The sequence below is a fragment of the Anolis sagrei genome, chromosome 2 (genome assembly GCF_037176765.1).
Source record: "Anolis sagrei isolate rAnoSag1 chromosome 2, rAnoSag1.mat, whole genome shotgun sequence".
In the NCBI taxonomy this organism is placed as follows: Eukaryota; Metazoa; Chordata; class Lepidosauria; order Squamata; family Dactyloidae; genus Anolis; species Anolis sagrei.
In genome coordinates, this window is record NC_090022.1 from 290064791 (window position 1) to 290079415 (window position 14625).

General features: G+C 42.5%; 1 protein-coding gene across 1 annotated transcript in view; it reads left to right on the top strand.

Annotated features, from left to right (window-relative positions):
- Positions 1 to 14625, top strand: part of LOXHD1 (lipoxygenase homology PLAT domains 1) — a 269577-nt gene that overhangs the window by 127799 nt on the left and 127153 nt on the right. The window contains exons 23-25 of the mRNA XM_067464668.1: positions 5357 to 5461; positions 7347 to 7475; positions 12037 to 12201. Coding sequence (XP_067320769.1) covers positions 5357 to 5461; positions 7347 to 7475; positions 12037 to 12201 — 399 coding nt within the window. The remainder of the gene's footprint in view (positions 1 to 5356; positions 5462 to 7346; positions 7476 to 12036; positions 12202 to 14625) is intronic.

Below are 14625 nucleotides of genomic sequence, written 5' to 3' on the forward strand. Positions count from 1 at the left end.
TGCTACAACTCAGACTGCCGCACTTATGGGGTCCCTGGCCTCCTCTGGATGTAAATATTTTATATTTTTATTAATATTTTCAAAAACCCACAAAATGGCGAGTCCGCTAAAAGCGAACCACGAAATAGCAAGAGAACAATGTATAGCATGTCATCTCTTCACCATCTCTTCTTCAGGCTAAACATTCTCAGCTCCCTATGCTACCCCTCATAGGACATGGTTTCCAGATCTTTCACCATTTTGACCACCTTCCTCTGGAATGAAATGTGTGGAGTGTCATTCAATGTGCCTGTGTGTAGGAGCTACAAAAATGCCTTGGGTTGCTGCCTGAAGCATATCTCCACCTACGTCCCCCATTTAAATCAACATCACTCCACCCAAGTTCTCCATACAGCCTTTGAAAGAGGGATGGCAGTCATGTTCTACTTTTGCAAATATTCAGAGAGGGTGAACAAAGGGGGGAACCATTCATTTCTCCTCACTGAAAATTATATCAAGATGCTGTCTGTGAGGACATCATGATTGCTGTAGTGCATCAGATTCCCAATCCATCAAGTTTAACCTTCTGTCTACTGACATGGCTGCTAGCCAGAAAGCTGCTCAAAAGCCAAGTGTGCTGTGGGCTGAGCTCCTATTGAATGCTGATGGGATGTAAAGCTCCACTTGCAGTAGGCATGACAGAGCTCCATCAGTATGTTCAGTGACTGCTTGAGCAAGAAAATGGGGCTTTGTTTAGTGACACTCAGTTGCTATGGTCAAAATCTAGAGAATAGCTATTGCTTCAGAAGGTACTAGATACTAGGCTTCAGCACCTAGTTTCCTTCATCCAATTCGGCTTCTTTGGTATGTTCGGGTGCCCAAAAAGGCAAGGGCCCAGCCATCACGGATTCCAATCCATAACGAGACCATGTTATTTATTTATTTGTCGTGTCAGATCAACCAGTCAATTATATTACATTTCTAACAGAACAAAGCAAACAAACAGATAAAATACAACATTTGTGAGTTTGGTAGTTGGTTAAATGTCCTTTGACCAGTATCTGGCCACTTGGAGTGCTTCTGGTGTTGCTGCAAGAAGGTCCTCCATTGTGCATGTGGCAGGGCTCAGGATGCATTGCAGCAGGTGGTCAGTGGTTTGCTCCTCTCCACACTCACATATTGAGGATTCCACTTTGTAGCCCCATTTATGAAGGTTGGCTCTGCATCTTATGGCGCCAGAACGCAGTCTGTTCAGTGCCTTCCAAGTTGCCCAGTTTTCTGTGTGCCCAGGGGGGAGTCTCTCATTTGGTATCAGCCATAGGTTGAGGTTCTGGGTTTGAGCCTGCCACTTTTGGACTCTCACTTGCTGAGGTGTTCCAGCGACTGTCTCTGTAGATCTTAGAAAACTATTTCTAGATTTAAGTCGTGACCATGTGGCAGTGGATCTTGGCTCCTCCTCCACTATTCGTCATCAAAGTTTAATCTTTTTTATTTTGCTTTATTTTTCTGATTCTTTTTATTTAGTGGGACTGACTGGGAGTTGAGGACAGGTGGTTGGGGTGCACACATATGTCACTCTTTTAGCTTTTATTTCTCCTTCCCTTCCTCTCATTCATATACTTCTATAATAATAATAATAATAATAATAATAATAATAATAATAATAATAATTACTAGCAAATGAAAAGAAAACCCTAGTTCTCTCAAACTACTACCATCTACTTCTTCTCTAGAATAGAAAGTAGAAACGGCTCTAAGGAAGCATTAAATCTGAAGCAGAAAGGAGATTGAAGCATGCCAAGAAAAAAGGGGGGTTTTTAAGGAAGCCCCCGGGGGAGGATAGCTCCAGGTCAATGGGTCATCACTCTTCCTTCCCTGGGTCTCCTTAAAATGCCTTGGAAAGAGTGTGTGGCATGGTGCAAGCCTGGGAGAGAAAGCAAGTGCACCTGCCTGCAACGCCTCTCCTTTAGAATAGATACAGTTTCAAGAAGCATTAAATCTGCTGTCCTCTACAGACAGAAGGGAAAGGATTGCAGAAAGAGTGGTATTTTTAATGCTTTTAATCCAGTTTTTAATTAAGGACATGGAAGGGGAACCTGTGGGAAGTCCCCCTCATAATGGTCTGGATAGTGTGCTTTCCTAACCCAGTCACTAACACTCAGGCTCCCTTGAAGGGAAAAAAAGAAAGAGTCTCAGGAATAGAAAGGGGAGCTTCATAACTACAAGAAAGGAGATTCCGTCTGAACATGAGGAAGAACTTCCTGACTGTGAGAGCCATTCAGCAGTGGAACTCTCTGCCCCGGAGTGTGGTGGAGGCTCCTTCTTTGGAGGTTTTTAAACAGAGGCTGGATGGTCATCTGTCAGGGGTGATTTGAATGCAATATTCCTGCTTCTTGGCAGAATGGGGTTGGACTGGATGGCCCATGAGGTCTCTTCTAACTCAATGATTTTACGATTCTATAAATTCCCCATTGTTGCCAATGGGCCGATCTATCCGAGGTATCTGTCTACCTGCCTGTTTTTGGGAGGTTTGCAAAAACAGATACAGGCATCTACCGGTGTCAGGCTAGCAAAAATGGATCAAGGTTCAACCAAAATGCACAAGCCTACTAGATACCTTCTTGCACAACAGTAGGAATGTGTCTACCTTGGTTTACATCCCCATTCAAGCCAGTTTAAATCATGAAAAGGATTGTGGTTATGTCCTATATATCTGTGAAATCTGGAAATCCACTTTTCTCGGTGTTATTGTCTTTTCTAGTGTATCATGTTGTATTGTGATCTGTCCAAAGTAGGACAATGTACTTCGTCATTTTGGTCTCTAGGAAGAGATCAGGGTTGATCCTCTCTTAGACTCATGTATTTGTATTTTAGCCATCCCAGATATCCACAAAACATTCTTCCTGCACTACATTTTCTCTTTTCATTACCTTTCTTTGCTGTCCAGCTTTCAAAACCATTCATAGCAGATACTAAAGAGGATAACCAATTACACTAAAACAGATTTAAACATTATTTCAAAACAGACTGAGCAACCTTTCGAAAACACACAATACAGCCACAGTAGTCCAATATGTTCATATTGTTGGCATCCTGGATAGCTCCATTAAAATGCGTATGTTCATATTGGACTGGCTAAAACCTTCCCTAAAGCCTCCAGCAATTTTATGGCCCACAGAGCAAACAGAACAATGGAGCCTTGATTGCATGTTGGGTGCTTCGTAGGGATGGAGCCAACCTGCCTTCTCTGGGGAGGGAGCTCCAAGGCCAGTTTCCAAGTCTGAGTCCTCTGGCTATGTTTTTCTTGGCAACTAAAATAGCTGCACCAGCCACAGATGCTTTCCTGAGTTCTCAAAAGGCATCAGCCTCATGGGAGCAAGATGCCATTCCTGTTGCCCTAGAAGTGCCACTACCACCATTCCTTCGCAATATATGTTTTGACACAGTACCCTTGCTACAGGCCCTCCTTTCCATTTCCAGGTCAAGCCTCTGTCTTCCCTTCTTCACAAGGACTCTTAGAAAGCTCCCTGTCAGCTGCTGATTTCAGTGGGAGACCAAAGGTGTTTCAAAAGAAAAATAATAATCATATTTATGTCTAATGGCACACACAAGGAAGATAATAGCTCCATTATCAGAATACGTGCAATGTATGCAATGAACTCATATGCTCCATCTTCTAAAAGGACCAGGGAAAGCCCTGTGACCCTATAGAACAGGCATGAGCAAACTTCGGCCCTCCAGATGTTTTGGACTTCAACTCCCACAATGCCTAACAGCCTACCGGCTGTTAGGCATTGTGAGAGTTGAACTCCAAAATATCTGGAGGGCCAAAGTTTGCCCATGCCTGCTGTAGAACCACTTCCAATTAGAGAAAGTTCAGGGTTTGGCCACAATTCCTAGAATCCTCTAGCTAGCAACACGATTCCAAAAATGGAACATTTCTATGCTTTGTTATGATGCCCATGCAGTCATCAGTGAAGGTCTGAATAGGCTGTACATAGTCATAAGAATCATAGAACTGCTGCCTGGAAGACTAGGATGCGGATCAATGGCTTCAAACTACAAGAAAGGAGATTCCACCAGAATATGAGGAAGAACTTCCTGACTGTGAGAGCTGTTCAGCAGTGGAACTCTCTGCCCTGGAGTGTGGTAGAGGCTCCTTCTTTGGAAGCTCTTAAACAGAGGCTGGATCAGGAAAAGGAGGTCTCTTCATAGCTGGTGATGGTTGCACAAGGAGGGTGACATTTGTGTTGGAAAAGAGTTCTACAGAAGCTGGGTTGTTGTGAGTTTTCCAGACTGCCTGGCCATGTTCCAGAATCATTCTCTCCTGACATTTCCCCTGCATCTATGGCAGGCATCCTCAGAGGTTGTGAGGTCTATTGGAAACTAGGAAGCAAGAAACAATCGTATAAGAAACAATCAGGGCCAGCTAATGAAGTCCCAACAAAGGATTCTCCCAGGCAGTAAGAAGCCAGAACTTGAAAATGCTGGGCTACTAAAGGCTAATCAAGGTGGCCAATTGTAACATTCACACCTATCTCGAACAAACAAGAGTTCTTTCTCCCACCCTAGACATTCCACAGATATATAAACCCAACTTTCCTAGTTTCCAACAGACCTTACAACCTCTGAGGATGGCTGCCATAGATGCAGGCAAAATGTCAGGAGAGAATGCTTCCGGAACATGGCCATACATCCTGGAAAATTCACACCGGGTTGTAGGTTTTTCCAGGCTCTACGGCCATGTTCTAGAGGCATTTTCTCCTGACGTTCCGTCTGCATCTGTGGCAAGCATCCTCAGAGGTAGTGATGTCTGTTGGAAACTAGGAAACTCACTACCTCTGAGGATGCTTGCCATAGATGCAGGCAAAACGTCAGGAGAAAATGCCTCTAGAACATGGCCATATAGCTAGGAAAAACTTACAACAGCCCAGTGATTCCAGCCGTGAAAGCCTTCAACAATACATAAAACTCACACCGTTTCTGGCCATGAATTTTTCAACAATACATTGTTCTACAGAATCTGAAAGTTTAGGCACTACTTTGTGACATTTCAGTAAAAATGCTTTGAAGTGCTGGGAGGCCATGGGACCGTCAAAAATGGCCTTGGGCAAACATGTGGCCCATGGATCATACTTTCTCCACCTCTGTTTAAGTTGGTCCTGAGAAATGATATTATCAAAATGTCCCCTTTGGCTCCCTTCGAATCAATTAACTCTCTCCCTAGAACAGTTTTCATTTGAGCTATCTGGCCATTAGCCTTCTTTATAAAATATCTTACCCTTGTGATTTCAATAAGAAAAAGGAAAGGAAGGAAGGAAAATCCATCGCAGTTGTGAAGTTCACCATTCCAGTGGAGATTCTTCTTTCTTGACAGCTCAGTCAACAACATTCACCGTGACAGTGAAAACTGGGGACAAGAAATATGGTGGGACAGACTCCAACGTCTTCATCGTTCTGTATGGAATGAAAGACGACACAGGTGAGCATCCCGAGAGAGAGAGAGAGAGAGAGAGAGAGAGAGAGAGAGAGAGAGAAAGAACTGTTGGATTTTGGCCACTTATATAATTGGCTTTGGAGAATTGGCACAGTTTCCTCTTTTTTCAGGAAATGGATTTGTCATCTTATAGCAAATTGTTTGCTCATTAGTGTAGCTGAATCAGGCACAATTTTTCCTGGTAATGCATACATAGACTATTTCTCCCCCATATCCTTTTGCTCGTCTCCTCACCACCCCATCTCTATATTTCTTTCTTGTACTTTGAAGCTCACTTAAGATGCCTTTTGGCAGTGCTGAGAACAGGGCAAATTGTGTTCTGAAATGCCACAGATACACTATTTGATATTATAATTGGGCTAACATGCAAGGTTAGTTGTAGTTGTAAGGGCCGAGATTTAGCACAGCTGGTAAATCACTAGCAATGATAAGATCTACCTACCAAAAGGTTGCCAGTTCAAAGCCCTGGGTCGGTGTGAGCTGCCGACTGTCAGCCCATCTTACTGTTGACCTAAGCAGTTCAAAAACAGCTTGAGCTGTAACTAGAGAAATTAGGTACCTCTAAAACAAGTGGGGAGGTATTTTACAACACCATAAAGAAAAAAGATCATAAAATGCCCGTCAACCAAAAGGAAGGAGGAAGTCCTTATGGCTCTTTGTCTATTGGAAATTCCCAATGTCAAGACCTTGCGTCTAATAGCAACCAGACACAGAGCCTTTACAGCACTCTGGAATACTCTGCCACCAGCTTTCCGCAGGGCATGTAAGACATATCTGTTTCGACAGGCCTTTGATCTCTGACATTGTTGTTTTAAATTGTTTTTAAATTGTTTTAAATTGTTTTTAAATTGTGTTAGATTTTAGCCTGTTCTTGTAAGCCACTCTGATCCCCAGGGCGACATATAAGTTTGAATTATAAATAAAAATAGAGGATGGAATGAAAGCACCCCCTGTGGCTGGATTTGAAGACAACCTTTCAAGGTGCCAAGAAGCTGGACGTTGACACAACATACCTCCTTTCTGTTTGTCATGTTGCCAGGGCTCTGCCTTATTCAGGTAGAGATGAACCAAACTCCCAGTTTTATCAAACAGTTTAATTAAAACAGCACTTACTTTCTGGCTGTTTCGCTAGTCCAAAATATAAAACATAAAGATAGCACTCAGCCACAGAATATGAAACAAAAACTGATAGCAAAAGCTACACCGTAGTAGTTAAAGGGTCCAGTCCAGTGGTCAGACTAATACTTACATTAACCCTTCCATCACCAAGCACCATCAATTACAGAACATAATACATGACACTGTTCTGTCTGTCTCTGTATTGTCTATCCAAAACGGCACTAAATGTTTGCCGTGTATATGTAATCTGCCCTAAGTCCCCTTGGGGAGATAGGGTGGAATATAATTGAAGCATTATTATTATTATTATTATTATTATTGTATACCCATTTAAAAGATTGGGATCATAGTCATAACTAAACTTAACTCTTATTTATTATTTATTTATTTATTATTTATTTATTGACATCAATCAGTAATATTTATTCTTCTGGGAATTGGTAAGACCCATTCCACCCATTGAACCTTCCATTCATGCTTCGATGGTTAATAATTGCTTAAGGGGAATGTTTACAATCAATTGTGTCCTTCCACCCTTGCAGCATGGTTCCTGACTGTTCTGCTGTGAGGCACATTCATTCTTTAACCTCCTTGGTTTGGGAATTCTTTCCCATTTCAAGAGGAATTCTCTGTGTTTTCTTTTTCCAAGAGAGCCTTTTTTCCCTCTTTCCAAAGAAAGCTCCATCCTTCATCCTAAACTAAGTGCAAAAGGTGCAATGTCCTCAAGCTGCTGCGCTTCCTTTTCCAATAGGGACAATTTACTTGAAGGCCTCGAAGACTAACAAGAATAAATTTGAGCGAGGGAAGATTGATGTGTTCACAGTGGAGTGTGTGGATCTTGGAGACCTGAAGAAAATAAAAATGGGCCACGATGATACAGGTATGTAGCCTTGAACTCAGAGGTTAGAAAGTCACTTACCAATAATTGTTGGTCTCCATCATTTTTTACGTTGTTTGAAAAGCACCCTCTTGCTTCTGATTTTGAAGAAGTAATTCATCAATGTATTGTCGAAAGCTTTCATGGCCGGAATCACTGGGTTATTGTAGGTTTTTTCGGGCTATATGGCTATGGTCTAGAGGCATTCTCTTCTGATGTTTCGCCTGCATCTATGGCAAGCATCCTCAGAGGTAGTGAGATATGTTGGAACTAGGAAAATGGGGTTTATATATCTGTGGAATGACCAGGGTGGGACAAAGGACTCTTGTCTGCTGGAGCTAGGTGTGAATGTTTCAACTGACCACCTTGATTGGCATTTGATGGCCTGGCCATGCCTGAGGCAATCTTTTGTTGAGAGGTGATTAGATGTCCCAGATTGTTTCCTCTCTGTTGTTTTGCTGTTGTAATTTTAGAGGTTGTTTTTAATATTGGTAGCCAGATTTTTTTCATTTTTATGGTTTCCTCCTTTTTGTTGAAATTGTCCACATGCTTGTGGATTTCAATGGCTTCTCTGTGTAGTCTGACATGGTGGTTGTTGGAGTGGTCCAGCATTTCTGTGTTCTCAAATAATATGCCAGGAAAAGTAAATGAAGGAAGATTACCTTTTCTAGATGCCCTAGTCATCTGTAAACCAGATCAACAACTGGGTCACATCATTTACAGAAAACCCACACACAGAGATAGATATCTACATAAAAACTCCAACCATCACCCAAGTCAAAAAAGAAGCACCATTAAAGCCTTGGCAAACCGTGCAAAAAGAATCTGCGAACCCCACCTCCTCCAAGATGAACTGAACTATCTAAATTGGGCTCTACAGGCCAATGGAGACTCCACCTCAGACATCAGAAGAGCTGCAAGACTGAGAACAAGCCACGAGAGTCAAGACACAGACCCAACCAGTGGAAAAGTGTTTTTGCCATACATCAAGGGAACCATTGACCGCATAGGGAAGCTGATGAGGAAACACAACATACAAACTATCTACAGACCCACCAAGAAAATCCAACAAACGCCACATTCAGTAAAGGACAAGAGGGATCCTCTCGCTTCTGCAGGAGTCTACCGTATTCCATGCAGCTGTGGACAAGTCTACAGAGGGACCACTAAATGCAGCAGCATTGCCCAAACACAAATCAAGGAACATGAAAGGCAGTGCAGACTACTTCAACCAGAGAAGTCAGCCATAGCAGAGCACCTGATGAACCAACCTGGACACAGCATATTATCTGAGAACACAGAAATGCTGAACCACTCTCACAACCACCATGTCAGACTACACAGAGAAGCCACTGAAATGTTGTTGGAGCCATGGTCCTAGCTAATGTAGTCAGTGATGAAGAATGCTGAGAATCGTAAGAGATTAAAGGGGATGGGAACTGGAATCCAGTAATATCCAGAGAGCTACACATTTCTCATTCTGTTAGATTGGGCCTGTCCATTGGTGCATTGGAAAAGAAATGTCTTCCATCATTTATATGACAGTGTTGGTGAAAGTATTCAATGAACCATCATTTCTCCTCATTTACATTGAGCTTTAGAAACCTAGGATTATTTCCCTAATCAGGCAAAAAAGGAAGTCCCAGGTGAGATCGGATGTGAACTGAACAGCTTGTTCTGACTCATCTTTTTCTCAGAAATGTAGGCAGCCAAGTGAATCGTGGCGATTTTGACTAATCAGCAGCACCATTGATATTCCAGCTCGGTTCTCATCATGGTGCAGAGCTTGAAAAAGTTACTTTTTGGATTAGAATGTCCCAATGAATGGAATCAGGCATTCTGGGAGAAGTGATCCAAAAAGGATTTTTCTCCACACTCTGAGTAGATGCTATATGTGAATCGATGTCTGTGTTGTATTACTTTGGGAAGGCTATCATGACTGAGTGTACCTTCATATGGGATACAGACTCACATTTGGGACACACACATAGAAACCCAGCATAATATAGACAGGGATCCTAGCCTATTCTTCTTTCCTGGCACCAAGAGTATCACAACGGTGTCGTTTTGATACTCCTTTTTGGAAAAGGAATATTTTAGAGCCAGATATCTGCTCAAACTTAAGCCATCCTCCTTAAGAATGGCTTTTAGGTAAAGGTACAGTTTGTCCCCTGACATTAAGTCCAGTTATGTCTGACTCTGGGAGTTGGTGCTTATCTCCATTTCTAAGCCAAAGAGCCGGCGTTGTCCATAGACACCTATGAGGTCATGTGGCCGGCATGACTGCATGGAGTGCCGTTACCTTCCCACCGGAGCGGTACCTATTGATCTACTCACATTTGCATGTTTTCGAACTGCTAGGTTGGCAGAAGCTAGGGCTGACAGCGGAAGCTCACACTGCTTCCCGGAATCGAACCTGTGACCTTTCGATCAACAAGCTCAGCAACTCAGTACTTTAACCCACTGCACCACCGGCGGCTTTTACTGAATTGCAATTTCAAATAATTGCTACTGCAGTGTTAGGACTGGACATTATAATAAAATGCTATGAATGTGCAGCCAATGCCAGATGGAATACATTGTGCATTACATATTAAACTGTCCTCTATATAGTGACACCAGAGAAAGATTTCCGACACCCTTGCTGACAAATGGAAGTGGGAACTCTCTTGTAGAATTGGTTCAGGTTTTTCTTTTCTTTTCTTGATAGATTCCAATGATTATGTAACATATAAAATGGCCCTTTTTTGCTTTGGCTGCAAAAAGAAGATCAGAAAGAGAAAACTAGATAAAATTGCCACAGAGACTCAAAGCATTAATTTGATTTTCACGTTGGCAACTAAAGATGTTTTGATTCTTTATAAGAATTTGGCAATAACTTATTACTGCCTTGTACTTTTTATCTTGAATGTTCTGTGTATTTGAAAGCTCTTTGTTATGGCCTTTGGCTAGCACAATGAACCTACTTGACTGAATACTTGTAAGGTGGCTTGATATCAAAGGAAACTTCAATCTCATTTTGGAATTCACTTGGACTCAATAGTCTGTGACCAATCTTGGCCCACTCAAACTAAACTTGCAAGCACAGAATCCTTTACTACCCTGTTTCCCTGAAAAAAAGGCATCCCCTGAAAATAAGACCGAGTACAGGTTTTCCTTACTTACATACTTAGGCGATCCCTCGTAGTCTGAGGTTGATGGTCCTCCAGGGTTCTGTCGGTGGGCCCGTAGGTGACTGTGGAGCCCAATTCGTGATCTGCATCTTCTCCTGCAGTGAGGGCATTGGTTTCCAGGTGGAAGGCGGTCTCAGACGGGGTTGGCTTGATGCACCTTCCTCTTGGCATGTTTCTCTCTTTCGCCTTCCATTCGTGCCTCTTCAAACTCCACAGCACTGCTGGTCACAGCTGATCTCCAGCTGGAGTGCTCAAGGTCCAGGGTTTCCCAGTTCTCAGTGTCTATGCCACAGTTTATTATTATTATTATTATTATTATTATTATTATTATTATTATTTAAAGCTTTTATATTCTGCCCTTCTCACCCCACAGGGGACTCAGGGTGGATTACAGTGTACACATATAACACAAACATTCAGTGCCAATTTTGATATACAACATATTTATGGCTATTTAACTTTTTCTGGCTGCCAGGGGAGCTGTTGCTTTCATTGTCCATCTGCGACACTGATGAAGTACTTCCTCATTCCCCGCATGCTTTTTGCTGGAGTGCTTGCTGGAGTCTTTTTTTTATGACCTCATAAATTAGTTAATTTAACCTCCCCACACTTTAAGGTGGTACCTAATTTTCCTGCTTGCAACTGTCTTTCGGGTTGCAAAGGTCGACAACAGGCTACGAGTTGCAAAGGTTGCAAAGGTCGACAATTGGCTTCGAACTCATGACCTTTTGGTCAGAGTGATCTTCATGCAGCTGACACTCAGCCAACTGCACCACAATCCCGGTGCTAGGTTGGCTTTGAGCCCATCTTTAAATCTCCTTTCCTGTCCATCAACATTCCATTTTCCATTCTTGAGTTCAGAATAGAGCAACTGCTTTGGGAGACGGTGGTCGGGCATCCGGACAACATGGCCGGTCCAGCGGAGTTGATGGCAGAGGACCATCGCTTCAATTCTGGTGGTCTTTGCTTTTTCCAGCATGCTGACATTTGTAGGGAACCCCCAGTGGCGCAGTGGATTAAACCGCTGAGCTGTTAAACTTATTGACCAAACAGTCGCAGATTTGAATCCAGTAGTGGCATGACATCCCCTGAAAATAAGATCTAGTGCATCTTTGGGAGCAAAAATTAATGTACGACACTGTCTTATTTCCAGGGAAACAGGGTAGCTCTACACAATAGAAATAGACCTGTATATTTTAATTGGGCTGCTTTGGGGCAAGCAGCTTATAGGCTGCCATGTGTATGTCTGTGCTAGATTTTGTGCGGTTTCTTTTCCCATCGGGTTTAGCCAGGATGGGCAATGATGACAGAAACTGTTGGCCAACATCTGGAGAGTTGTGCATTCCTCAATGGTAGTTTGTAGAAAGTGAGGTTCTCTTATTCCTCTGCAGGTCGTGGTAAAGGATGGTTTCTGGAGTGGGTGGAAGTTGATGCCCCTTGCCTGGGCTTGTGCCTTGTGTTTCCTTGTGGCCGTTGGCTGGATAAATCCAAAGATGATGGTGCTATTGAAAGGGTCCTGTTGCCAGCAGAACTGCAGACCAGAAGATACGTTCCATGTGAGTAGAAACCATGAGTAATCATTCACTTTCTAGATGGCAAATTTCATGGCTCCATTAGCCAAGAGTGACATTTAAAAGGACAGGGCTCTTGCCATAAACAAGGGAGCAGCATCTGGGAATGGATTGCAACTACTATGTTCTGTTTTTGTGTGTGTGCCTTTAAGTCACCAAATGCCTAGCAACTGGGTTATCTTAGAATAGTTAGTTAGAATACACCAGTCTTTGGTGTTCATTGCTGGTCTCCATCCAAGTACAGGACCCTCTGTATTCATTATGAGTGTGTATCTGCATACATTCAAGTTGCCTGTTGACTTATGACAACCCTATAAATTTCAAGTCAAGGAATCCTCAGAGGTGGTTTTGCTCGTTCCTTCTTATGACATATTATTTACAACACTTACTATTCATTGGCTGTTTTCCATCCAAGTACTAACCAGAGCGGACCCTGCTTAGTTTCCACAATGTGATAGGATTTGGTACCTTTAGGTTTCTCTTCCATTTGTGGTTAAAACATGACCATATCAACTGGCAGTTTCTATTTGTTCAGCAATGGATATTAGTCTTCATATTAGTGAGGTGAAGAATCCATGCCAGACTTTAGTCTCGCTTATCCAACATTCTGTATTATCCAACGCAGTCTCCTCCTGCCTGGATCCACAGCTGTTTCAATACATTGCGATGTTTTGGTACTAAATTTGCAAATACAGTAATTACTACATAACTGCTTTTTCTGTTGATTTGTTGTAAAACATGATGTTTTGGTGCTTAATTTGTAATTTGTTGTTTAATAGGCTTTTCCTTAATCCCTCCTTATTATCCAACATTTTCGCATATCCAATGTTCTGCCGGTCCGTGTATGTTGGATAAGCGAGACTCTACTGTATGACTAAAACCTGGCATGGATTCTTCACCTCACTAATATGAAGACTCCCCAAGGTGTTTCATTTTGTGTGGGATAGAGTTCACCTCCTCAGATAGCTTCTTGAAAGATAGATTAAGCATCTGCATGGATTTCTGGTTCCGCCGAGATGAGAGCCACCAGCTCCCACTGCATTTGCAAACAGTGATGCCACATTAACATCTTGCCTTTTAAAACCAAGTCCATTGGATTATGTTCATGACTCTGGTTGTTTCATTATCTGAGATGAGAGGAATGAATATGTAGGAGAGGGCCACTTGGGTTGCTGAATTCAGCTGTTAACCCTAAGAAAAAACACATTGCTTTCTCTTTAATTCCACCTTCTGGTTATTTTAGAAGATCTTGCTCCAAAAAGCATCTAAAGCAGGCCTGCACTGCATTTGGCCCTCAAGGTATTTTGGACTTCAGCTCCCAGAATTCCTGACCATTGCAACAGCTGGCTATGGCTTCTGGGAGTTGGAGGTTGAAACGCCTGGAGGGCCACAGGTTGTGCAGGCCTGATCTAAAGTCTTGAAAGAGCTCATATGTTTTTCTTCCCTTCTCTCCACTTGGTTTTTTGATCATTTAGTATTCATAATTCATTAAATTAATCACTTATTTCTTCTGACATTGGCCATTCCCTGATGGAAACCTTTTCCAGATTGCAATCCAAGATGTGATGACTTTGGATTAAACTCTGTTGGTTGCAGTGGGACCAAAATCTGCATGAGACTGACAGGTTCTGGAGTCCTTGATCAGCATCAAAAACAAAACAGTGATGCAGCTGCCCAGTGGCAGGGATGGGGTGTCTGATCTTGAAAGAGCAGATTTGGAGATGAGCTAGGCCAGTTGCTTGAGAATTCTGGTTGCTTGAGTTCCAGTTAACTGAGAATCGATTGTACATTAATATGAGGAAGTAGCCTTTTTTCTGCTGAATGTATTAATCACCAATAAATTTTCCACAATAATCTGACACAGTCTTTGGTATCAACTATATTTGAAGATGCCCAAATTGGGTCCAATCACAGCTCAGGCTGGGGGTTTGCTTGCAAGTGAATCTGAATAAGATCACAGTGCTAATCTTGAAAGCTGCCTTGGAAGGTCTGGATCATGCAGAACGAAATTTCCTTTAGGTACCTAGGCCTATAAAAGTGAATTGTCTGCAAAAGATTACAAATAGGAAATGCTGAAACATTCCACCTGTAATGTGTGTTCAGGCTTTGATGGCGTGTGTAGTAGTTCAGCCAAGGGTTGATGGGTTCACTGACGATTCAGAAGGGATTGTGGGATTTCCTGGCATTCACAGTGATGCCGATTCAGGCCAGGGAAATGAAATTGCTTCAGACAGTGCCTAGCTCCAAGGTCAGTCACAGGAGCCAGAAACAACATCATTAGATAAGTAATTGAGTGAAGAAATAAGTGAAATTAAAAGCTCTCAAGGGAAGGCACCTGGCATTACGGACATAAGCACAAATCTCTATTTACAAGCCAGAGCAGAGAACTGGCTTAGTAGGTCAGAGAGA